The following is a 17,121-nucleotide window of genomic DNA, read 5'->3' as shown; positions in this document are numbered from 1 at the left end:
ATTATGAAAACCCAAGGAACCATTGTCACCATTTCAGAGCTTGAGTATGAAGCAGAATGCAGTTGAATCACACAGGATGCCAGTGATATCTGTATTCTCTGCATACAGGTGCTGACTTATGATTGGTCTGTGCCCATGTTGGGGCGTCATACAGAAGGTTTAGTGCTGCCAGGCGACCAGCTGTATCTACGAAGTGGGGTGGATGATCAAGGCAAAAAACGCTTCACTTTTGAACAGCTGCTGGATGCTAATTTCAACAGGTATACTGAATAATTTGGGTGTGTGTGTGTGTGTTGTTGTTTTTTATTTTTTTATTTGATTCATTGCAATGTGTTTTTTTGCCTTTTGTAGTATCTGAAGCATGTTCAATATTATCTTCTGAGCTTTGAACAGATAAACATAATTATCTGAAAGATACGTGAACAGTAAAAAAAACCGCATCTGGAGTCTTAAACTTACGTGCTTGTATGCACACATCATTCTTACTTGGAGTTATCCTTGCTTCATGTTTGTTTTATTTCATTTGATTTAGTCAACTCATGTTGCAGAAAGCCAGTCTTTGGCTGCATTGGTGCTCAGGATCACGAACCGTCGTGGGAACAGACATACATCCTGCGGCCGTTTGGTGTGTGTATGCAGTTCCTGAAGAAGGGGGCAGAGTTTAGCCAGCTAGACGACTGGCTGAAGGCATCACATCAGTTTGCTGTCAACTGGTCACATCCTATTCCCCAGTACGTTGTCTTTTTACATTTAGTCAAGTTTTGACTAAATGTTTTAACATAGAGGGGGAATCGAGATGAGGGTCGTGGTGTGTGTGTGTGTGTGTCTCTCTGTGTGTGTGTGTGTGTGTAGAGCGATTCAGAAAAAACTCCCGGACCGATTTTCATGAAACTTAACTTGAGAGTTCCTGAGTATAATATCCCCAGACATTTTTTCATTTTTTTGATAAATGTCTTTGATGACGTCATATCCGGCTTTTTGTGAAAGTTGAGGCGGCTCTGTCACGCTCTCATTTTTCAACCAAATTGGTTGAAATTTTGGTGAAGTAATCTTCGACGAAGCCCGGACTTTGGTATTTCATTTTAGCTTGGAGCAGACCTGTTTACCCCCCGCATTGAGCGGAGTTTTCTCCGCATTTTTTTTTTAACTCCGCAGCTCAAAGTGAGACTCCACATTTCGAATTCCCCAACTCCGTTTTTAGCCAAGTACCGATCGTTCAGTGCATAAGCCTAACTTGAGTCGGTCGCAAACAAAGGCTCAACTTTTCGCAGCGCGGTCTAACAATAGCTCCAATCAGATCTCTGCCCGCACGCTGCGGCTGGCATGTCAGTTTCGAATCAACTGCCAGCGGGCAGCTGGTACGTTGAACGCATTATCATAGCCTCGTTTTCAAAATCTTTCTCTTTTTCAAAGATGGCGTCTTCAGGAAAGCGCGTTTGCGAGACTGACGACAGTGACGTTGAGGAAATACCAGCAAAACATGTAATGAAAAAAAACCGTGCTTCTGCTGTCCATTCACAGAAATATAAAAAGAACTATCACGACAAGCGTCAAGAAAGGGAGAATTGTTCGTCCACTGCTCCTTGTGCAAATCGGACTTTTCCTGCCAGCACGGTGGTCTGTTCGACTGCATGTTTGCTAGTGCACCTGACGACAAAAAGAAACAAACGGGAATAGGCTCTTTCTTTGTGAAGTCGCACAACAGCCATAGCGATTCATTGGAAACTAGCACAGTGAGGGCAGAAGCCATGATGTGCGACATAATGGTTGACTCAAACTTGCCACTGGCAACAGCAGATACAATGGTGAAGGCCTTCGGATGCATGTTTCCACACTCCAAAATTGCACAAAGTAAGTTATGATATGTATTTTAAAACTGAAAAGTGCCTATTACAAGTTCCTGTCAACTCCAGCTAGATCTGAAGAAAACTGATGAAAAAGTTATCTTCTCATCAAACACTTAACAGCAGTGAATACAGGTCAGAAAATACTCTTTTTACATTTAGTCAAGTTTTGACTAAATGTTTTAACATAGAGGGGGAATCGAGACGAGGGTCGTGGTGTATGTGTGTGTGTCTGTCTGTCTGTGCGTGTGTGTGTGTAGAGTGATTCAGACTAAACTACTGGACCGATCTTTATGAAATTTGACATGAGAGTTCCTGGGAATGATATCCCCGGACGTTTTTTTCTTTTTTTCGATTTATGTCTTTGATGACGTCATATCCGGCTTTTTGTAAAAGTTGAGGCGGCACTGTCACACCCTCATTTTTCAATCAAATTGATTGAAATTTGGCCAAGCAATCTTCGACGAAGGCCGGACTTCGATATTGCATTTCAGCTTGGTGGCTTAAAAATTAATTAATGACTTTGGTCATTAAAAATCTGAAAATTGTAAAAAAAAAAAAAAATTTATAAAACGATCCAAATTTACGTTCATCTTATTCTTCATCATTTCCTGATTCCAAAAACATATAAATATGTTATATTTCGATTAAAAACAAGCTCTGAAAATTAAAAATCAGACCTGTTTACCAGTACGATTTGGGCGTATTTTGTACGCCAAATTATTATCAGTACGCAAATACGCAACACACGCACAAAATACGCATAAGAAAAAGTCTAGAATACGTTTTCCGGTGTTGGTGTGCTGATTACGGGATGGTACAACTGATACCGGTTTCGGTCGAAGGGAGATAACTATGACAGCGAGTCTTCAGCTGTGGAAACCTTGTTCAGTTGTTGGCACGTGCGATCGTCTGGACAATCGTGGCAAAATGAAGCGGTAAAATGTGCCAGTTTCGGATGACTGTACCAAGTCTAAACAGCAGAAGCAGCAGATTTTCTTGGAGAAATATAAGAAAGAGCCAGGAATTGTGGAGTCTACTATGGGAAACACGACACTGCAGTTCCAAAACTCACATGGACAAGGTTGCTGCAAAGAAATCCGCTGAAAGCTGCCAAGGAATTATTAAGTTCATTCCCGCAAAGCAAATCCTGCCAGAAGAAAAGGCTGTAGTCCGTGCTGAAGCAATGTTTTCTGAGATGATTGTAAAAATGAACTTGCCACTGTCAATCGCAGATGTTATTTCACGAACTTCATCTTTTCATCATCAATCTGCTTGGAAGACACTGGTTATAATGTTATAAACTGACAGGTAAATAAAATTGTTTTATCCCTGTTGTATCGGAAGGAGTTAAATTCTGAAGATGTTCACAAGACATGCTATTCTTACACAAACACGTTTGCACCCACGGCGTACGTTTTGCCTAGCCCATATGGCTTTGCTTGCAAAGTACACCAACTTTTTGAAAAATACACTTAACTTTTTGAAAAAGTACTCTTGCCTCAGGTTTAGGGTAAACAGGTCTGAAAAATATAAAAATTATGATCAAAATTAAATTTTTGAAATCAATTTAAAAACTCTTTCATCTTATTCCTTGTCGGTTGCTGATTCCAAAAACATATAGATATGATATGTTTGGATTAAAAACACGCTCAGAAAGTTAAAACGAAGAGAAGTACAGAAAAGCGTGCTATCCTTCTCAGCGCAACTACTACCCCGCTCTTCTTGTCAATTTCACTGCCTTTGCCACAAGCGGTGGACTGACGATGCTACGAGTATACGGTCTTGCTGAAAAATTGCAGTGCGTTCAGTTTCATTCTGTGAGTTCGACAGCTTGACTAAATGTTGTATTTTCGCCTTACGCGACTTGTTTTATTTCTTACAGTTTGCACAGCAATATATTTACTCCGTGGTTTTATACATATATGTAAACTCCACTTTGAATCCTCAAAACTCCACATTCAGCATGGCCTTGCTCCACTTGCCTCATTTCAGGGTAAACAGGTCTGTTGGAGGCTTAAAAATTAATTAATGAGTTTGCTCATTAAAGTTGTCATTAAAATCGATTTTTTGCAAACAGATTTAAAATTGATTGCGTTGTATTCCTCATCTTCTCCTGAATTAAAAAATGTATAGATATGTCATGTTTACTCTAAAAATATATAGATATGTCATGTTTACTCTAAACATATATAGATATGTCATGTTAACTCTACAAATATATAGATATGTCATGTTTACTCTAAAAATATATAGATATGTCATGTTTACTCTAAAAATATGCTCAGAATGAAAGGAAATAGTTTCAGTAAGTACTACGGACGCGTGCATCGCGGAGGCGAGCGTGACCCAATTCGGTCTTCAGTATGGTTAGCCGAGACTGCCTGAAAGTAGTCTCGGCGATGATTGGTTTGTGGTGTTGATCTTGACTAAATGTCTTTATATCGCTTCATGCGACTTGTTCTTCTTGTTTTTCTCAATTTTTTCCCTCTATTGTCTCAATGCACATAGAAATTAGCTGTATATCAGTTCTAATAGTACCCCCCGCGGGTTAGGGGGAAGAATTTACCCGATGCTCCCCAGCATGTCGTAAGAGGCGACTAGGGGATTTTGTTTCTCCTTTTACCCTTGTTAAGTGTTTCTTGTATAGAATATAGTCAATTTTTGTAAAGATTTTAGTCAAGCAGTATGTAAGAAATGTTAAGTCCTTTGTACTGGAAACTTGCATTCACCCAGTAAGGTCATATATTGTACTATGTTGCAAGCCCCTGGAGCCAAGTTTTGATTAGTGCTTTTGTGAACAAGAAACAATTGACAAGTGGCTCTATCCCATCTTCCCCCTTTCCCCGTCGCGATATAACCCTTCGTGGTTGAAAACGACGTTAAACACCAAATAAAGAAAGAAAGTTCTAATAGTTTTAGGGCTCTCGGTGATGCTTTGAAGCATCACTCCATGCGAAAGGGGTTCCCTTTGTTTTGTTTGTTTGTTTTTTCAATTTTTTAAGTTTGTTTATTTTTTACTGGCTGGTTGGTTTGTGTACAAAAGGAACAAATTGTAGAGGAACAAATTGTAGACATGATTTTTGTTTTAAATTGTCATGAACTGGCACCTTGATATGTTTTTGTTTTTTTCATCCTTAGCACTACACAAGGCGGATCAACTTGGGAGGAAGTGGCGTCAGAAGAAATGTGGAGAGCAAAGTGAGTAACACTTTAACACATAATACTGATATTTCTCTTTGAATGTCTTTGTCAGTGATCACAAAGATAACTTTGAAGTATCATGCTGTGAAGCAGACGCATGCACATTACTTGACACTCTGAGTCGGAGAAAAGCAACAAGATTTCAAATTAATGATAATAATAAAACTTTGTTCTATAGCGTTTTTCACCATCGAACTGCAGTCTTATTGCTCTTTACAAAATATATTAGACATTACAATTTCAACATTTCAGTCATACATTTCTTTCTTCCATTACATACAGTTGAATTTTGTATTTGTGCATATGAACAAAATAATTACCAACAGTGATTCATCTAATTTCTAAAGAACATATATTTGCCACAATTTTGGAGTGTTAAAAGCATATAATATTTTTCTTGACGGGCAAATCTTTGCTTATAAAGCAAAAGTGAAAGGTGGGGAGAAAGATAAAGAATGAGCAGCTGCTGACTGTTGTTGTTTTTTCTGCTAGGACTGTTGCGGGTCTGTACATATTGGAGACAGTTGACCGAATCCAGAGTAATGAGAAAAAGACTACCCTTCTTGGACATGCTTTCCAGGTAAGCTATACCCCTGTCCTTAATCGAGCCCGATGTTGACATGGCGAAAGACAGGCGCAGTGGCGTGGTGGTAAGACATCGGCCTCCTAATCGGGAGGTCGTGAGTTCGAATCCCGGTCGCTGCCGCCTGGTGGGTTAAGAGTGGAGATTTTTCCGATCTCCCAGGTCAACTTATGTGCAGACCTGCTGGTGACTTAACCCCCTTCGTGTGTACACGCAAGCACGGAAAAGATCCTGTAATCCATGTCAGAGTTCGGTGGGTTATAGAAACACGAAAATACCCAGCATGCCTCCCCCAAAATCGGCGTATGCTGCCTAAATGGCGGGGTAAAAACGGTCATACACATAAAAATCCACTCGTGCTAAAAACATGAGTTAAGGTGGGAGTCTAAGCCCATGAACGAAGAAGAAGAAGAAGACTTGGCGAAAAATGTTAATGCCGAAGCTTCTTGCAGTGAGCTTCGCGAAGTCGACTTTGCCCAGTTCGACCTAGACACAATCATTTGTCGTAGTAAGCGTAGACATCCGGTCTGCTCCCCGCCTAATGGCCGATGTCTTCCGTCTTCGGGGGACTACGTGGGTTTAAATTTGGAGTGGTCCTTCTCCTAGAGGAGTTTCCTTGCAGGGATAGTGAGCCTCCTCTGCCCTCGTTTTAATTTTGGAGTGATCTCCTAGGACAGCTGCCTTCCAGGGTTGACGAGCCTGTCCTGCCCGGCTATTTAACCCATAGTTGGGGGTTGGTTCGTGGGCACCAGGGCGTATCCACACGCTGGTGGGCCTGCATGCCACACATCTAGGGGCCAACCTCCTCCGAGTCCTTGTAGTTCAGCCTGGGGCCTTTCGGTACCCAGTTCACGCCTGTCGCCACGATGGAGGCACTACAAAGGGCTTGCTGTGGAGAGGTTATGTACTGGCAGGAGAGACTGACGCAAGCTGCTCTCTTTTCGCGTTGTCCTGAAAAGGACGGTGCTAGCCAGCGGTGAGGGCTGAAAGCGAGAGGTGACAAGCACAAAACACTTCGCCAACACACTAGACACATCACACAACCATTTGACAGGCCTTTGCCCAGTCCATTTGACAGGCCTTTGCCCAGTTAATATCAGGCTCATCATATATGTATATTTGTTAGTGTGTTTGTGTATGACAGCACAACCTACTTTATCATTTGACCCAAGTAATGTGCTTAAAGTCAGTATAACACAGTATATTTGCGGAGAATGTTTCAAATGTTCTCTTTGTCTCGATATTTTTTGGTTCTGAACTGTATGCAGTGAGAGAGCAAGAGAGACGTGTGTGCTGGTTGCTAATATTCTCAAAGGAAGAGAAGCGTTACCAAGTTACTTCAAGACTTTTTTCTGGAAAAATCTGCCTCACACATTTCTGCAAGCAATTTTCTATACTGGATCTAACCTCTGTGTGTTTACCCCTTTTAGTTATTGCAATAACTCACGCCAACCCACCCACCCCCCTTTCACATAAACACATATAAATATACTCACACTAACATATGCTCATACACACACACACACACTGACAGACTCCCACATGAACACACTCAACTTCGAATCACACACACGCACACACACACACACACACACACACATATACTCAGCACACACCTTTCAATCATAGCACTCAAAGTTCCAAGCTTGGGTGACAACGCATATGGGCCTCTTTATTCATTCCAATTAACATTGATTAAATACTGACACATAACATTAAGATCTAAGAAACGAAGGGACGTACATGCTCTTAATATAGACTCGTGCAACAAGAGTACGTGAGAGTCAAGCAGAACCAATCTCCGGGCAGAATTACAAGCATTGAAATGAACAAGCGACTTTCATCCTCAAACCGTAACATTACGGTCAATGTTCACCTACAGAATGTAAGAAAACTTTGAGAAACATGCCACCATTTGTTTTGCAGATTTACAAGGACGCCATAGAGACCCACCCCCACATCCCAGGCTACTGGCATAAGAACTTTGCCCTGGTTTGTGAAAAACTGCGTCACCTCACCCAAGATTTTTCAGAGAAGGTCAAGCTGATTCGAACTACCATCGCACACTTCAAGGCCTATGTTAACTCCGGAACGAGTGACCCGGAAATACCTGCCATTGAGAAAGCTGTGAAACAGTTGCAAGACTACGCTGACTCTATGACTAAAGGAGGTGGTGGTAGGAGGTAGCCCTGTCCTGATTATAGTTATTTAAAGCAATGTTTCAAACAGTGACAAAATGTCATATTACTGAAAATTGTAATTCAATCAAGATAGGCTTGGAATGTAACAGATTCTGTGATTGGTCAGATTACTGGTGTTTAATTATCGATGAACACTGGAAATCTACTCGTCGAACACCTGCTAGCGAGGTGCATTGATAGATGTTCCAACTAGTTGTCTGTTATCCGTGAGAGTTATTTGCAAGTAGTAAAGATATAACGCCCGCAAAACACCGAGACGATATTTCATGCGAAGAGATGACGTCGACCGCATTACGTAAATTGATGTCAGCTCTGATGTCAGCTCGAGTAATGCTGAGATGGTTCTATGCATACCCTCTGAAAAGGATTCACTATAACTTTAGGGCCATGGCGCCCCAGTAGCAGCATTCCAGTTGATACTGATTATCAAAGTCTTCCTTTTTGATAGACAAAGGTTGATTTTAAACCTGTTCTTTGTTCTGCATTTGGTCACTAGATTTGGGCCATGTTTTTTGGCATGTATAGTGTGATTTTTAAAGTGTACACTCATGATAGCAAAGAAGTGATTCTACCACCAACCCCCCCCCCCCCCCCCCCCCCCACCACCACCTTACATGCAGGTTTTCCATGTTTTTTCTATGGACAAGCTTTAGATTCCCAGGTGACACTTTACATCATGAAAAACAAGAGTTCAGGCTGATGTTGTATTTGCTAAATGTTTTTTTTTTTTAATGTGTTCTGTGTATGTAGCAAAACCTTTGCCATGTATCTCATAAGGCATATAGTCTTCTCAGATGCAATAGTTCTTTGTTAACATAACAAGGATTTCCATGTTTTCCTGATCAATCAATATGAAGCTTATATAGCGCGTATTCCGTGGGTACAGTTCTAAGCGCTTCCTAATGGACTTGCTTAAGATTCCCAGATGACACTTTACATCATGAAAAACAAGCACCACCTTACTTGCATGTTTTACATATTTTCCCTATGGATGTGTTTTAGATTCCCAAATGACACTTTACATCGCAAAAAACAAGAGTTTAGGCTGATGTACATTGTATTTGCCAAACGGTTTTCTCTTAATGTGTTTTGTTAATGTAGCAAAAACCGTTTCCATGAATCTCATAACATGGCAGTCTTCTCAGATGCAATAGTTCTTTGTAAACGTAAATAGGGTTCTGTTCCGTCCATTTTGTATGTTTACACCGAAGCAGGGTTGTGTGTCAGTAACAAAGTAAGCAGTACTTATTTGTGTCTGTCTTTTCTGTCTCTTTAAGGAGGTCTCTCTTGTTGTGTTTTGTTATTTTGTTAAAAAATGTTGCTGAGAATCTGAAAATATCAAAACACTAAATGCATTGCAACGTATTCTTATCAACCATTCCATTGCCTCTGGCTGTGTCTGTGAGAGTGAGAGAGAGACTGAAAGCAAGTTTGTTGTTTTCTTTCTTAAAGCTGTGGTCTATTTATGACTTTCCGGGGCTACGAGGTTGAAAAATAGGGAAACAATCATGTACAGAATTCTGTACAGCAAACGCTACCCGAAACCCCTCCTATACGGCGTGTATGACCTTGAGAGCTTCAGTCAACGCTTGAATTTTGCAGGGATAACATCCGGTTTGCTATCTCAAGACTGATCATATTTTATCTTCAAGAGAGATCAAAGGGAACAAATAAACGCCCCGGCGAAGATTCGAACTCTCGACCTCGTGTCTCATGTCCTAACCACTAGGCTACTGCGCCAATCGAGAAAAGGAAGGAAAAACATTGATATGAACTCATGTTATGTTATTCTTGAAGCAGCATGATTTATATCTCTATCCGCCCATTGTTCAGAAGTGAATACATGGATAACTATTTCTTAGATGTCTGTTTTCAACTGCACAGAGCTTTGGAGAGATTCAATTACTGTTCTTGTCATTTTTCTTGCATGTTGTAAATAGAGATATCGCAGCTATTTGTATGGCGCGAATGTCGTGTAACATGACGGTGTAAACATGTACATGTACTGCGATTCTGTGAAACATGTTTGCAAATAAAGGCAAATTTTAATAGCAATTTTTACGTTTTTGCAATGCATGAATGGTAATTCAAGCGTAGAATGATATAAAATTATCAATTTTTTATCTTTGAAAACACTGGTGAAGTGGCCTAGCGGTTAAGACATCGGCCCCGACATTTTGAGGCCCCGAGGCCTTGAGTTCGAATCCCTGCCAAGTCGTTTATTTTTTTCTGCTCGATCCTTCTCGACAAATATCTCGGCTCTGAGAGAGCAAACCGGATGTTACCACTGCAAAATTCAAGCGTTGACTGAAGCTCTCAAGGTCATACACGCCGTATAGATGGGGTTTCGGGTAGCGTTTGCTGTACAGAATTCTGTACATGATTTTATCCCTATTTTTCAACCTCGTAGCCCCGGAAAGTCATAAATAGACCACAGCTTTAATGTACAATTCATAATATGTACTTGTTGAAATCCAGTAATTGAATTTGTGTCCGTTGTTGATTAGTGTGTTAGTTACATTCGTTTTTTTACTTGAACCCTTACTTGTCTTTAATAATAAAAGAAAAGAAAAATTTCACTGGTTTTTAATTCCCTTATAATCAATCAAGATGTCCCATATTTATTCAACTACATTGTACGTTATTTATCTCTGCTAGAGAGAAGTCAAGCTGGCAATGTAATTAAAAGAACAGCACGCGTTACAAGCAGACAAAGTTTTCACCTAAAGTTTACAGGAGAGAAGAGAAGTGACTAGTTCTGACTCTGGGATTCTGAGATGACATATGGCGGTATTGAAATCGGCCATCAGTTGTTTCACATTCTCCCAATCTGGTGACACAGACGAGTTGATCTGAAGCAGTTGTGGTCCTGTCAGCCTCACAGGCAGTGGGAGGAAATACCAAGAGGGCATTCTGGAAAGGCTCTGAACACTTGCTCCCACTGTCATTGCGTCTGCTTCCTGTTGAGTGACAGAAATGTCTTAATGTAAAACTCATTCTTGCTGCCACGCTGAGTGTGTGTGTGTGTTTTCACAGGCATAATTTATTAAATCACAAAATTGTTCAATACACATGGTGATTATAGCTGTTGTTTAAAAGTGACTGTGGCTTTCTATTAAACCGATGAACTTTCTGAGATCATTTCCGTAAAGTATTCTACCAAATGGATAAACAATACTTTCAAGATCATTGATTCCAGGGAAGCAATCTGCAAAATAGTTCAAAAATGGTTATGAGACGATTTCAGTAGTAAATTAAGTAACTATAGATTCAATTACTGCTTCTTCTCTCAGCAATAACAAACAGGCTGGCCTGATGTAGGGATCCATGTATTGCCACAGTATGTGTTTGGAACACTTGTAGGTGTGATTTCAAATGCGCATATGAAACTCATTGAAAAGTTTCGCCTAGCTTAAAATATGAATACGGTATGCGGATGAAGCTGGAAAACTCGTTACCTGTAGTCCAGTCCACCAGGAGCGAACACATTCACTCACTTTCCTGACCGCATGGTAACTGCCACAACCAGGCTGCAACACAGATAGGTGAAAGTATCACCACAGCCCAACCACCCTCATGTCAACACAGAATGAAAACCTTATTTCTTTTTGTGTGTGTGTGTGTGTGAATTGGCCATGCACTCCTTTCTCGATTTGTCAATGCAATTAACATACACTAAAGTGTAGGTACATGTTTGTTTGTTTGTTCGTTCATGGGCTGAAACTCCCGCGGCTTTTATGTGTATGACCGTTTTTACCCCGCCATTTAGGCAGCCATACGCCGCTTTTGGAGGAAGCATGCTGGGTATTTTCGTGTTTCTATAACCCACCGAACTCTGACATGGATTACAGGATCTTTTTCGTGCGCACTTGGTCTTGTGCTTGCGTGTACACACGGGGGTGTTAGGACACCGAGGAGAGTCTGCACACAAAGTTGACTGAGAAATAAATCTCTCGCCGAACGTGGGGACGAACTCACGCTGACAGCGGCCAACTGGATACAAATCCAGCGCGCTACCGACTGAGGTACATCCCCGCCCGCGTAGGTACATGTAACATCTGTCTGTCGAAAGGACACCTCCCAAATAAAGGACACTTCTGAAAACATGGCTGGTGTAATGATTATGAGCGTTCTCTCATGACATATACTACCAAATGCGCAACAAATTTGGATTCCAATTTTATCACAGCTGTAAAAAAAAAAGTGAGCTGAACAATATATTTTTCAAGAATTACAAATATAAGCAATGACGCAAACACTAAAAGCCTAGAACTTGATCAAAAACTGTTGATGCATCAATGTATGCTGATAATGCATTGTGCATCTCTACTTTGTGTACATTATAATGCTCACATAACCTGTACCTGAGTACTGTTTTCAGGCAAATCCACAGCGAAGACTAGATGACGAGATAGCTCAGGTGCAAGGACGCACAGAACACCTGCTGCTGTTGTTGCTTGCTCACCTGCTATCACCACAGCCTGAAGATCAAACAAGAGGTCATGGCATTGTGGTTGTTGGCGTTCGTGTGTGTGTGTGTGTAAAAAGCATGTTCAGTGAACCAACTGATAGCCATATATGGGCTTGAATATTCTACATACTCAATGTCGCTGTTTCAACATTGGCTACATCAAAGAAACAGTTCCTAGGATATCGTAGCTGACAGGTGCATGCATGTCTTCCCATAGCACATAAACAATGTACATGTCCTTGAAGGTTTTAACTCTGGCATAATCTGACTAATAAAGCAGTTTGTTTTGTTTTGTTTTTGCCTAACGCCCAGCCGACCACGAAGGGCCATATCAGGGCGATGCTGCTTTGACATTTAACGTGCGCCACACACAAGACAGAAGTCGCAGCACAGGCTTCATGTCTCACCCAGTCACATTATTCTGACACCGGACCAACCAGTCCTAGCACTAACCCCATAATGCCAGCTACTAGATTGCCAATTTTAAAGTCTTAGGTATGACCCGGCCGGGGTTCGAACCCACGACCTCCCGATCACGGGCCGGACGCCTTACCACAAGGCCACCGTGCCGGTACTAATAAAGCAGGACACATTATCTAAAAAGATGTATACATGTACAATGTAGGTGTATTTCAAAGTCTCCTTCCTCCTCTTTCAAAGTTTTTGTGTATCATCAGGTAATTAATACAAAAACCAAGTACAGCAGTGTTTAAGTGTCACAACCAGTTTCTAGCAACTAACACACAGTATTGATACATATTGTGTACTTCATTGTTTTGTTTTGTCCACACAGTTGAGACTGACAGCATAGCTAAGAGACAATTTTCCATCTTTATGTAAAAACAGAACTGGACATCAAGATTTTCTTCTTATCTTATTCTTCTTGATCTTGATTTAAAACATGATGTACCTTTTGCTTTGCCCAGGGAACTTTGTTGAATGCAGCAGCATAGTGTGCAAGAAGTTCTAGCGTATCTCCTAACCCAGCTGTTTGCAGCAGCACCACAATAACATCACAACTCTCGAGGCTGTCCATAAGACAGCACTCTGTTCTGACTCCTGAAATGTAACACCCCACATGAAATCAAATATCTAGCCAGTTAATCATCTTTTTTCTTCACAAGCACACAGACAAACATCCACAGTCACACAAAGACTCTCTGTCTGTCTGTCTGTCTGTCTCCCCCCCCCCCCCCTCCCCTCTCTCTCTCTCTCCAAAGCATATGTATCAAAGTGCAATGGGGGCGTGGGAGTGGTCTTCAATTTTCTTTTATTCCAACATCTACACTTATTTTACAGGAACCCTACTTGTAAGACTTCCAAAAGTGTGAGTAAATCAGGTCTAGATAAGGAGGGAGTCTTAAGTCGGTCTTTAATTGAGCCCGTAGTCGACTTCGCAAAGTCTTTTTATCAAAAACCCAGTGCTAAAGCTTCATGTGGGCAGCTTTGCGAAGTGTCAAGGTGTAGTCGACTTCGCAAAGTCTTTTGATCAAAAACCCAGTGCTAAAGCTTCATGTGGGCAGCTTTGCGAAGTGTACGAGGTGTAGTCGACTTCGCAAAGTCTTTTGATCAAAAACCCAGTGCTAAAGCTTCATGTGGGCAGCTTTGCGAAGTGTACGAGGTGTAGTCGACTTCGCAAAGTCTTTTAATCAAAAACCCAGTGCTAAAGCTTCATGTGGGCAGCTCCGCGAAGTGTACAAGGTGTAGTCGACTTCGCAAAGTCTTTTGATCAAAAACCCAGTGCTAAAGCTTCATGTGGGCAGCTTCGCGAAGTGTACGAGGTGTAGTCGACTTCGCCCAGTTAAGGACAGACTCAAAACTTACAGAGGTTGTGACCATACTATCCGATAAAACAGGGTCTTATAAGGGAGTGACTCTTAAATTACCCCCCGCGGGTTAGGGGGAAGAATTTACCCGATGCTCCCCAGCATGTTGTAAGAGGCGACTAACGGATTCTGTTTCTCCTTTTACCTTTGTTAAGTGTTTCTTGTATAGAATATAGTCAATGTTTGTAAAGATTTTAGTCAAGCAGTATGTAAGAAATGTTAAGTCCTTTGTACTGGAAACTTGCATTCTCCCAGTAAGGTCATATATTGTACTACGTTGCAAGCCCCTGGAGCAATTTTTTGATTAGTGCTTTTGTGAACAAGAAACAATAAACAAGTGGCTCTATCCCATCCACCCCCTTTCCCCGTTGCGATATAACCTTGAACGGTTGAAAACGACGTTAAACACCAAATAAAGAAAGAAAGAAAGAAAGAATCTTAAATTGAGGGTTCATACTGTAGTAAGCAGAAAAATGGTAAGAGAGATGGTTAAGAGAGAGATCGAGAGACAAACGGTACCCATGAGTAGTGGATAACAGGCATCATCCAAGCTGGTTGCTTGCTCTTCAAGATCAGTAGCTCTACCAGCAGTGTCGTGCAGCACTAACCAGAAACTCTGTAAATTTAGACAGTATTCTTTGATCTACAATGCAAGGATTTGAGTTGTTCAAAGAATACACCATGTATCATGTACGAATCGTCTGTAATGTGAAAAAGTAAAGAATCTTATTTACTTCTCTTGCAAGCAAGAGAATAGACTGTGACAATGCTAGTCGGTGACAATTAATGCAACATGGTGCAAGGAATACTAGAACAGTGGAACCCTCACTCCCTTTTTTAATAGATGATTGTCATTTGTTTTACCTCATGTCTGCCCTGCGTGTGATGGTGTGATCGTGACTGCTGTAGTGTGGGCGTGTGTGTGTTGGTGTGTATGTGTGGGCGTGTGTGTGTGTGTGTCAGTGTGTGTGTGGGTGTGTGTGTGTGCGTGATTTTACCAACACTACGCTAAATTCCTTGTGCTTTAAATGTTTTTTAATGTCACTTGGCTCAATAAATACTGTATTCTGTATTCTGTATTCTAAGACCTACAAATATCTAAGAACATCAGGTCTTCACTAAAATTAAGGACAGTCTTAATTTTTTTTTAATATGGAGGTAAATTCACAGAAAATAACCATAAATTCTGCAAACAGGTCTGAAATCGGGGGTCTTGATGGGAAGGTTCCACTGTGTGAAGCCCGCGTATACCTGTGTATTTTGCAGGACGTCCCCAGCAGCCAGGGAGTGAAGCAGCAATGTGGTGTTTTCCTGTGCTGCCCCACAGACGCACACCTTCAGTGGGTGGCTCTCGGTCTCCATTTCTGGCCACACACATGCTTAACATTACATACACTGACTTTTCAGGCTAAAAAACTAAAACACACACACATGCACACACACTCTCTAGCTCAGTCTTTCTCTCTCTCTCTCTCTCTCTCTCTCACACACACATACACACACACACATACACAGTGTTGCAATGACAGCCAGGCAGACCAATTTCAGAGTAACTTCAACACATTGACTAATTTGGAGCTTCAAAACTCTCATATTGCATTGTTGATCGACAAGGTTTCTTCAAGTACAGCGAACACAAGATTGAACTCGGTCAGGCAGTAAATTCATCCAGCGCCTAATAATCATGTCGGTTCACAGGCCATACTTCATTCTTTGTCCTGTGACAAAAGCAGTGTCTACCTTCAGAACCTCAGTAAACCATATCACGTATAAACACAGTACCTGCACAGTTCCTCTTATTGAAACACACCGTGTTCTCTTCGCTTCTTTCTGTTTGTGACATGCCCAGGTCAAAGGTAGTCTTTATGGGTGCACATGTCCCCTTCAGGTACGCAGCGCACCGGTGTGGACTATTCCTTCCATTCGGAGTAAAAGTTCCAGTGTACAGTCGATGTTTTTGTGGGTGTTTTTTTCTTCCTCACATATAGCTTGGGAATCCCAAGGATACGACTGATATATATGCTAAAAACTTTTAATCTAGTGCAACTTGACGGTCATATGTGAGTTTTCGGTGCATACGTACTGCTACTGGACATCTGCACTCCCTCGCCATTCTGGTCAAACAGGATGCAACAAGGTAAAACCAAAACCAAAACCAAGAAACAAAAATTAAATGTCCAAACAGAAGGCAGCACAACATATACGGTAATGGCGAAAATCTGTGAAAGAGAAAGACAGAAAAAAAGAGAGGGGTGGGGAGTGATAGACTGAGTAACAGAGAGGTGTAAAAAGTCAGTTTTAAGACTGTAGTTTGTAAGTTTAAATTGTGGGGGGAAATGCAGTAGGTCGTGAAGCCCATATAGCGTCCCATTAGTGTTTTTCAACATTTCGTTTGGGTCTGCATAACTTGTTCATCCTCATGTTATTATATCTTTGTGTTCTTGCTTGTTAGTAGCAGAGATCTGCATTCTCTTTATGTCTCCGTTTCTGGGGTGGCCTCATCTTGTTTAGGTTTTGCTGTTATTTGTGGTGTTTTTTTTGTACCAACATGTAAAAGCTGAAAAATGTTCAATACTCAAGCGCATGGTTTAAACAGAAAGTAAAAAGAAGCTTGTATGACCAGTATATCCATAAATGGTTTACAGAAATTGGAACAAAAAATATGTTTTGGAATTATCGAATGTTTAAAGATATTTTTGCATGTGAAGACTATGTCACACACCTGCCATATCAGCAATGTGTTTCAATGATGAAGTTTAGAACATTAAACAACAATTTGCCTGTACAGAAAGAACGTTATCTTAACATCCCGAGGTCAGAAAGAACTTGCACCAAATGTGTATCACAAGAATTCCATTATTTATTTGTCTGTGATTTTTTCAAGGAAGAAAGAGCTGAGTTGTTACCACCTTACTATTGGAAAAAACCTAATGCACTTAAATTTAAAAAGTTGTTTGCTACTAAGAAAAAGAAATTGCTAAAGAATATTTTG

The 17,121-nt window shown here is 41.0% G+C and overlaps 2 protein-coding genes across 2 annotated transcripts in view; one reads left to right on the top strand and one right to left on the bottom strand.

Annotated features, from left to right (window-relative positions):
- LOC138953930 (protein O-mannosyl-transferase TMEM260-like) overlaps positions 1 to 8,427 on the top strand; it is a 44,835-nt gene extending 36,408 nt beyond the window's left edge. Inside the window, exons 16-20 of the mRNA XM_070325923.1 lie at positions 109 to 260; positions 549 to 731; positions 4,986 to 5,045; positions 5,541 to 5,628; positions 7,558 to 8,427. Of these exons, the coding sequence (XP_070182024.1) occupies positions 109 to 260; positions 549 to 731; positions 4,986 to 5,045; positions 5,541 to 5,628; positions 7,558 to 7,818 (744 nt within the window). The 3' untranslated portion in view covers positions 7,819 to 8,427. The remainder of the gene's footprint in view (positions 1 to 108; positions 261 to 548; positions 732 to 4,985; positions 5,046 to 5,540; positions 5,629 to 7,557) is intronic.
- Positions 8,428 to 10,219: 1,792 nt separating this feature from the next.
- On the bottom strand, positions 10,220 to 16,729 carry LOC138953936 (uncharacterized). Its single transcript, XM_070325945.1, has 7 exons — positions 15,912 to 16,729; positions 15,381 to 15,493; positions 14,649 to 14,745; positions 13,214 to 13,362; positions 12,197 to 12,313; positions 11,291 to 11,362; positions 10,220 to 10,792 (listed from the first exon to the last, which is right to left on the bottom strand). The coding sequence occupies exons 1-7, from the start codon at positions 15,970 to 15,972 to the stop codon at positions 10,556 to 10,558; spliced, it is 846 nt and encodes a 281-aa protein (XP_070182046.1). The 5' UTR covers positions 15,973 to 16,729; the 3' UTR covers positions 10,220 to 10,555.
- Between the last annotated feature and the right edge of the window lie 392 nt (positions 16,730 to 17,121).

This window comes from Littorina saxatilis, linkage group LG17, assembly GCF_037325665.1.
Source record: "Littorina saxatilis isolate snail1 linkage group LG17, US_GU_Lsax_2.0, whole genome shotgun sequence".
In the NCBI taxonomy this organism is placed as follows: Eukaryota; Metazoa; Mollusca; class Gastropoda; order Littorinimorpha; family Littorinidae; genus Littorina; species Littorina saxatilis.
Note: the sequence above shows the minus strand (reverse complement) of the source record. Positions and strands in the feature narration are given on the sequence as shown.

Excerpts from the sequence above, each read along its gene's own strand:
- LOC138953936 (XM_070325945.1), bottom strand. The coding sequence starts at position 15,972 with ATGTCACAAACAGAAAGAAGCGAAGAGAACACGGTGTGTTTCAATAAG. Across the intron at positions 13,363-14,648 it reads CTGTTATCCACTACTCATGG|GAGTCAGAACAGAGTGCTGT; the intron begins GTACCGTTTGTC and ends GTTACATTTCAG. Across the intron at positions 10,793-11,290 it reads CCTGGTGGACTGGACTACAG|GAAGCAGACGCAATGACAGT; the intron begins GTAACGAGTTTT and ends GTCACTCAACAG.